The sequence below is a fragment of the Lipophrys pholis genome, assembly GCF_963383615.2.
Source record: "Lipophrys pholis genome assembly, chromosome: 22".
In the NCBI taxonomy this organism is placed as follows: domain Eukaryota; kingdom Metazoa; phylum Chordata; class Actinopteri; order Blenniiformes; family Blenniidae; genus Lipophrys; species Lipophrys pholis.
This window is the reverse complement of record NC_137644.1, coordinates 1,553,748-1,562,612: the sequence shown is the minus strand read 5'-3', so window position 1 is coordinate 1,562,612 and position 8,865 is coordinate 1,553,748. Positions and strand designations below refer to the sequence as shown.

The 8,865-nt window shown below is 45.4% G+C and overlaps 1 protein-coding gene across 2 annotated transcripts in view; it reads right to left on the bottom strand.

Annotated features, from left to right (window-relative positions):
- Window positions 1-4,184: 4,184 nt before the first annotated feature.
- Window positions 4,185-8,865, bottom strand: part of LOC308127452 (sorting nexin-4-like) — an 11,313-nt gene continuing 6,632 nt past the window's right edge. Inside the window, exons 11-14 of one of the 2 annotated variants that reach the window (XM_080492506.1) lie at window positions 7,496-7,595; window positions 7,121-7,266; window positions 6,925-7,039; window positions 4,185-4,599 (exon numbers count right to left, since the gene is read on the bottom strand). In XM_080492506.1, coding sequence (XP_080348632.1) covers window positions 4,552-4,599; window positions 6,925-7,039; window positions 7,121-7,266; window positions 7,496-7,595 — 409 coding nt within the window. In that variant the 3' untranslated portion in view covers window positions 4,185-4,551. The remainder of the gene's footprint in view (window positions 4,600-6,924; window positions 7,040-7,120; window positions 7,267-7,495; window positions 7,596-8,865) is intronic. The other variant, XM_080492507.1, reaches the window with a different exon arrangement.

Sequence of the window (8,865 nt, the reverse complement as noted above, 5' to 3'; positions counted from 1 at the left end):
CAAGACAAGTCCGAGTCAAATACCAAGGAGTCCGAGACAAGTCTGAGTCAAATACCAAGGAGTCCGAGACAAGTCTGAGTCAAATACCAAGGAGTCCGAGACAAGTCTGAGTCGACAAAAAAACGTCTCGAGTCCGGACTCGAGTACTACAGCCCTGCCGACTGCAGTATTTATGCAGAGTCTCAAATAGGTAATCCCAACTCTATGAAATTCCTTCTTTACATCCATGGAGAGACGGAATTCAGAGTCGGTTTGCCTCAGATTGTATATTACATTCTATCAACGGCAAAAACCAAAAAAGGAATGTCTGTCTTTAAAGACGTTGTTCTGATCAGGACATCTGTGAGGCAGCTCTTCCTCCAGACGACGGGTCACAGTTCAAAAGTGAGACTGGCCTGTTAGACCCACATTCTAATGGCTTCTTCTCCTTGTCAGAGGGCAGAGTGATACAGGCCTGGTTTCAACTGTTGGGAAGAACACCTCTGTCTAGACAATCTGCATACATGGAAAAAATGGGTTTGTTTTTCAGACAACGCAGCGTAAAGCTGAAGCAGCCGACTGTCTGGTCCTGGTAATCTGACAGATTGGAATGGTTCTATTGACGCTGAGATCCCCTGCTGTAGTAAAGGTGCATTAAGGGCGGAGACATCGTCTGGACATGAAGCTGGAATGTTCTAAAGGAATCAGAGAGAAGATGAGTTCGTGGTGTTATCAGCGCTGTAAAACTTATAATAGAGACAATGGAAGGCTTCATTCATTCTGTGTTGATCTCCAACAGATTTGCCATCTTGGGAAATCAAACCATGAATTATTTGTTTCGCTCTCACACCTTTCAACGGTCTTACCAGAGCCTCACCTGTCGTGTCTCCATGCTCATACACGTTACTCCGTTTTTACAATAAATAATCTGTAGAATGTGAAGTCAGCACGTCATACTCATCACCATCTTTAAATGCTCTTCAGACAGATCCTGAGAGGGGTGTGAGGGTTCCTGGTATCCAAATCAGTATTTGTCTTTCCAGATCCCCCTGAGTAGAAAGACTTTCTTTTCTTATTGGCCATAAAGGAGATCACCTGACCCCTAAGCCTTAAAAGCCCCCCACACAGACGAGATGGAGACGTCTGACAACAAGTTGAATTCTAAAGCAGGGACATTTGGTCAGAAATCAAATTAATAATATTTTCATCACTTAACAGAAGTTAAATCTCAAGGTCGTCTGGGCGAGATCATTTCAGGTATGTTTAGTTTTAATAAAAGTGGTGATTGATCTGGTATTACTATAGATTGATAATCACACGACTGAACATTTGTGGTTCATTTATTATCAGAATATTGTTATCAATTGTTCTATAGGTCTGATGAGGATTTGATAAAAAGGAAGACTTTCTGTCTTGTGAGTGTAAAAAGTACCAAATATCTGAGATCCCATACGTGGAGAGAAATGAGTACATGAGAGGTGGATTCAGATGTTGTGTACCCCGGCTTTAAACAGGGCAGATGGGTAAGCATTAGTGGATCATCACAGTTTGGGACATATATATTGGCTAAAATACCTTATTTTATTATTTTAATATAACATATCGACCATTAGAATCAGTGAAAACTGAGGAAGGAGTGAAGGAAACATTTGTATGGATCAATACTGCCACACCTCGAACCTTACCTTGAAAGGTTGAGTGAAAAAGCTGCTCCACACGTCCACATTTTAAAGGGGCAGAATCAGAAGTCTTAAGACGTGTTTCTGGAATAAATGCTCTTCCAGCACCCAAACGTTCCAAATGTGTGAGAACCTTTTTCCTTCTATAAGAGTAGTTCAGGCCTTTAACCTTCCAGGTAACAATAGTTGTAGTAGAATCCATAAAACCAACTCAGAAGTTCAAACATGTGCAGCATCCTCTCGGATCGCTCCTTCTTTCTTCTGGTTCGGGGGGAAACAGATGATAGCGCGCAGCGGCTGGTCGCAGTCGCGGCGGCTGGTCGCGGTCGCGGTCGTGGTCGCAGCGGCTGGCCGCTGTCGCGGTCGCGGTCGCAGCGGCTGGTCGCTGTCGCGGTCGCAGCGGCTGGTCGCAGCGGCTGGTCGCATCATGCTAGGATGTGCGTGGTCCAGGTCCGGTGGTCCAGGTCCGGTGGTCCAGGGAAAGTGTCCTGCCCAAAAAAGTCCTGGAACAGCTGTGAGAAGGGACGGCTGGGGGTCTTAATCCCCTCTGGGAGACCAAGCAGCACCTTGTCCCGCCCGTTTCTCCCCTCCATGTCCGTAAGCTAGCATTCAGCGTCTTGTTACTGACCTCTAGCTTCCCGCTACTTCAGCGAGACACTAAGGAGGGACTCTGCATCGTCCTCCAGTGACTCCTGGTGCTTGTCATGGCTCTCTCCTTTCTTCTGAACTCCATCAGGTTTTCTGTTTACTTCATTAAAACCTGATGTTTCCACATCTGTAGTAGAGTAGTCCTGCGCTTGGCGAGCAAAGCTAATATCTCCGTGTAGCTAACAGCAGCGACCGGAGTCTTGGGCGCCGTATTTTCACTAGTTTTGGCCGACCTGGGTGGCGTGGTCGAGCAAAATACAAATAAAAACTAATGTTATCCAAAAATGGTTCATTAGAATGGAGTTAAAAACAACGAGCGCTCCAGAAGAAACGTGCCTCTACCATGCTCCTCTACCATGCTCCTGTACCATGCTCCTCTACCATGCTCCTGTACCATGCTCCTCTACTACCATGCTCCTCTACCATGCTCCTCTACCATGCTCCTGTACCATGCTCCTCTACCATGCTCCTGTACCATGCTCCTCTACCATGCTCCTGTACCATGCTCCTCTACCATGCCCCTCTACCATGCTCCTCTACCATGCTCCTGTACCATGCTCCTGTACCATGCTCCTCTACCATGCTCCTGTACCATGCTCCTCTACCATGCTCCTGTACCATGCTCCTCTGCCATGCTCCTCTACCATGCCCCTCTACCATGCTCCTGTACCATGCTCCTCTACCATGCTCCTCTACCATGCTCCTGTACCATGCTCCTCTACCATGCTCCTGTACCATGCTCCTCTGCCATGCTCCTCTACCATGCCCCTCTACCATGCTCCTGTACCATGCTCCTCTACCATGCCCCTCTACCATGCTCCTGTACCATGCTCCTCTACCATGCTCCTGTACCATGCTCCTCTACCATGCTCCTGTACCATGCTCCTCTGCCATGCTCCTCTACCATGCCCCTCTACCATGCTCCTGTACCATGCTCCTCTACCATGCTCCTCTACCATGCTCCTCTACCAGAGGGATATTTACTGCTCCACTAGAGCAATAGCATGGCAGGGTGTTTATTTATACCTTGGTAGGGTTGTCCTCTGTTTTGTACGGATTGCAAAGCCACAAATAAACATAAAACAGTAAAGTAAGTTCAACTCACACGTTTTTATTTCAACAAACTAAAAAGCAGTCGGTTATTTCCAAATTAAGTTGTAACATTACAGATTGAAAACATAATCCCAAACTGGCAAGCTTTCAAAAGTATATAAATAACACAAATTACATGGGTTCAATCCAAAGAGTTTATTTATAAATAGAAAATGTCTCTTTTTTCAATAAATATTTCATCAGTTCAATAAAATTACAAACAGAATGCAATCATATACAAAAGTCATTTATTCATAAATTAATATTAATTTCAGTTTATATTAGTATATATTCTTATTGTTAATCTGGTGTGCATCGACTCTACTGTAACTGAAGGAATTAATATCATTATTTCACACCTGATTTAATGTCTTTTTGGGGGCATGAACATGTTTAGAACTGTATGTTAAAATAAAATAAACCAGTCAGGTCCGTCCTTGAACACGTCCATATGGAGTTATGTTTTGATAGTGATGGCGCCACCTGATGGCTAAATGTCTTGTTTTATGCTTCCAGCCATAAATCTGAGATGGTTGGTGAGGAGTTCTGACATCCTGTGAATATGGTGGGTGTGTGTTCCAGGGTGTGTGTGTGTGTGTGTGTGTGTGTGTGTGTGTGTGTGTGTGTGTGTGTGTGTGTGTGTGTGTGTGTGTGTGTGTGTGTGTGTGTGTGTGTGTGTGTGTGTGTGTGTGTGGTGGTTCTTGAGGTGTTACATTGCCTTTGAGGGACTGAACATGTTTACAATCTCACCCAATCTGCTATATAAACCAGGCCAGTTTAAAACGTACACATTTCATTGGTTTCAGACATGGACGAAGTGAAATGGCTCCACAGCGCCACCTACAAAGTTAGAAAAGTTCATGACGAATCAATGGTTTTACTAAAGAGGATGAAATTTCACATCCAGGAAACAAAAGGCTCCAAAAGGAACAAACTGCATCTGAGACATGATGGATAAAAAAACCAAAGCTGCTCTTTAGTTACAAAAGAAGGAAAAACAAAGTGCAGATCAGGTTTTTAAAAGTGCGTTCAATGACGACTCTGGGACTTCAGCACTTTCATGAAGTTTTTCTGTCCAGTGAAGAAGTTGAGCTGAGCTCCTCCCGTCTCCACTCATCCATTTTGATTTTCAGGAGAAACCTGGTGTGACGCTTCACATCTTGAGGAAACACTCCTTGGCGTTGCTCCACACTTGTATTCCCTACACACACACACACACACACACACACACACACACACACACACACACACACACACACACACACACACACACACACACACACACACACACACACACACACACACTATTGGTAATTGGCTCCATTTACTTTCATGTCATGCTCCTTAATGTGTGTGGTTCAATTTTGATGACTCAGCTTTTTATTCACAAGATATTCAACTTGCTGCCTGATCTTTGTGACACACATTTTATAGTTGCTGGTGATTTTAGCTGTGTGCTGGACAGTCGTTTGGACAGGTCCTCCCAGTCAAATCCATCATCGACTTCCTCCACAGTTTTAAAGGACTTCATGTTTTCCATGGATCTCCTGGGTATTTGGAGGTTGGGACATCATAGAGATAAAATGCCCTCCGTGTTTTTATTTAAAGAATAGATTATTCTTTAATTGATTCTAAATTGATATCTGTTGGGACGGCCTCCAAACACAATATATTCCTTTCAGATCACTCTCCAACCTTATTGCTCTTTAATCTCAATCCTGGACAACAGCAGTTTACCTGCTGTCTTCATTCATCGTTACTTTCTGATGCGTCAATCTGTCAATATATATCCAGCAAGACTTCAGAATTCCTGGAGAGTACTGACAATAGGAGAGCGAGTAGAGCCGTTCACGAAACTAAATCACAGACTGGAGAACTACGTATTGATTCTAAAGGTATAAACCATTGTTTATGGAATATTAGTCAGAATAATCCAGCTGGAGGTGTTTGTGGTATTTACTGGTGTTTACATGTCTTTCCTCCCACGTTCCAAAAACATGTATGGAATTGGTCGTGCTCAGTGTGTGAGCCTGCTGACCCGTCCTTTTTCTTTTGAAACGTATTTTCATATGACGTCCAGACAAGACGGTAATACAACGTCCAAGAAGACGTCTATCAAAAAACCTTCTATTCTGGCTCGTCTGAGGACGTCTTCTGGACGTATAGAGACGACGTCTTCTGGACGTATAGAGACGACGTCTTCTGGACGTGTTCTGGACTTTTTGCTCAGTGGGATGCTTTGTACTATAAACACGTCAGAGATTATGCAAAGCATCTTGCAAATGTTGAGCATAGAAATTAGAATTTGCACGTGATGCCACACTGAAGTGAAAACCAGGCTGAAGTTCCCTCGGGACACAGTTCCACTGCAAAGCATCAGAGAGGTTTTCAAAATCTCCACTGTGGCCAGAGTTTTCAGGAGTGGTGGTTTGTGGTGACTAGCAGCTGTGTTTGTGTACATGCAAGGCCCAAAGGCAGAGAAATATCACCTTTTGGTAAATACCCGGGTACACGTAAACCTGGCCTGGGTTGACCTGGATTATTAGGGTGTCCAGAGTAAAAGGGTTGGAAGACTCTTCAGTGTTTTATTTGTAAATACATTTGAAAACCCAGTATCATTTCCTTCCACTTTATGTTGCATTGGTCTCATATAACATCCTAGTAAAATATATTTACATTTGGTGGTTTTAATGTGACAGAGTCTGGAAAAGTATAAGGCCCCGTTTACACGACAATGTTTCACATGACAACACCTAATCCGCTAAAAAAAGTGGGTGTGTTTCCACTGCAGCAGCCGACACAGAGACAACGATGTAGTTAGTCTGCCGGGCCACTGGAGGGCGCTGTTGCTTGATTTTGTAATGAAACTACACAGACGTGTGCAGAGAACAAAACACTATAAAGGTGAAGAAAATGGAGAGAACCTGACATCCTAGTGGACTGATGAGGAACCGGATGATATCAGGGAGAGTCTCAACTATTAAACTACTGATCTGGACCATAAAACTAGAATATGGACCGCGGGTCATACCACTACGGGTCGTACCACCACGGGTCGTAACACTACGGGTCGTACCGCTACGGGTCGTACCACTACGGGTCGTACCGCCACGGGTCGTACCGCCACGGGTCGTACCGCCACGGGTCGTACCACTACGGGTCGTACCACTACGGGTCGTACCACTACGGGTCGTACCACTACGCGGCCGCCATGTTTGTTTACAACTGGATGAGCAGGAGGGGGGGGGGGGGAGATGAGCAGTAACAGGCTCTGTAGCCTCCATCAGTCTCTGCAGGAGGGATTTGCACCGTGAAAGAATCTTTCCACCTTGAGAGCCGGATTAAAAACTTTGTGGATACAGTGCATCAGAACACTGGTGCCGTGTAAACGGACCCCCCAAAAGTGAAGAAGGTTTTGCAGATACACTCGAATTCGTTGTGGTGGAAACGGGGCCCAAGAGCTATCAATACTTTTGCGAGCCAGTGTCTTTGTGGTTCTGGTCCTACAGACATTCTTCGTTCGTACCTTCTTGCACAAGCTGATCTGCATGACAGCGTAGTTGACGAGCGCCTCCCGCAGGTCTTTGTCCTTCTGCTCCTTGAAGCGCTGCATGTCCACCCAGGACTTCTCCACGTGCTCCCTGCAGGAAACACACACCTCAGGACACACACTTTAACTTTCAGCCGGTGTCCACACTGGGTTGTCCGGTGAAGACACTCACTGGACCTCTGCGGTCTTGTCCTTGACCGTGTCTTCTCCCTCAGAGATCAGCTCCTCCAGCAGCTTCAGCCGGGCCTCCCTCTGCTCAGGGGCCTCCTGTCCAAACAGCTTGGTGGTCATTCCTTTGAAGGAGAAGGTCCGCACTATCTGAGGAGGAGACGGAACCGCAGGCGGCCCACAACCACAGATTAAGAGATTACTACCAAACCAAACCAAACCTTCCTGCTGTCTTTGTGCACTCGGTGTGCACGGGGAGTGTGATGGTTTTTCAAGTGTTGGGGGGTCCTTGTGGATCTGGGGTGTGCAGTGGTTCATAGATAGTTTTGGTTTTTCTGGGGTCTTAGTGGACCTGGTGTGTACGGTGAGTGTGGGGTACCCCTGTGGCCAGCTCCTCACGTTGCTGCTTCTTGGAGACGAGGTCCTGGGACGCCACCTCCAGCTCAAACTGTGTCAGCTCGTGCTTCTTGCACACTGCCCTGCAGAGAATGAAAGACACTGCCTGCTCACTCCAGGGAGCAGATTCTGGTCTGGAGGTCTCCCATCAGAACACAGAGCTCCGTGCTGCATCACACAGAACCGGGGACTCATTTATCTGTTCTACTAACGAAATGTAAAATGTGTTTAAGTACAAAGAAAGCTGTATTCATGTGTATGTGGACCAGTAAGTCATCAGTGTTGACAAATCCTCCATGTTTTTAGTTACCACGCTCCTGCACTACTGGGATTATATATTTACCTTCAGATTCATTATATATGGCAACAACAAGTCTCTTTATAAAGCAAGTGAATATATATGTTCCTCATGGCAGCTGTTCTGCACAATAAGTGATTCTTGCCACAACTTTTAATTCAATTTGTAAATTCGTTGAACTTTGACTGAATGAAACTCTTTTTATTGACGTAACTATATTAGTTTAGTGACGGTGCTGTGATTGTGATGTGGATGCAGTCCATGGTGAGAAATCCCCGTTTGATCTTGTTTTGTTGGTGACGGCTGTAAGGAAACTGGACGTAGGCTGAGGCCAGGAAAATGATGACATCCACCACTGTCAGCCTGATCCTCCTCCACCTGTCTGGTACCTCGTGCTGCAATGTGCCACTGACCAAAGCTCTCAGGGTGGACAGGAGCTGGACGTGCCCTGGGATGGCTGCAGTTCTTCTGGTCTCCAATAGAGGGCGTAAAGAGCTGAAAGTTCTGGGAGTGTTGGGGGCCGCAGGCTGCCCTGAAGCTGACCGTTGTTGTTTTGGTTTAGCAATTTCTACTCACTTTAAACTTTAAACTATGATTTGTACGAGAACAACAATTAGATCTGGAATGAATGTTCACATTTTTGGAAATGAGCGTGCCGAGTATGTATTGGATTGTATTTTATGTATAATGCATAGTAGTGAATTAAAGAAGGCCTCGATGAATTTTAAAAAGTGAATCGATCGGATTACTTGAGGAATCGATTCAGCCCTACTTCCCCAAAATTGAATTTCAACTTGGTGGAAATCCACAGATCAGCAGAAAAACGGATTCCATGATTTGCCAAACCCTGTAAGATGAGCGGTGGAACTTCTGTACATCTCAAATACCTCTCACGGCTCTTTTATTTGATAAATTCCAGATTTTCTGTGGGAATGTTTGTGTGCTCTGACTACACACACATCTGTGTGTAGGCCTGATGGTACAGCCCTGGACCTTCACCCCACTTTACAAAGGGAGACCCCATTTATTACCAGGAACAGTGTCGAGCTGCACGC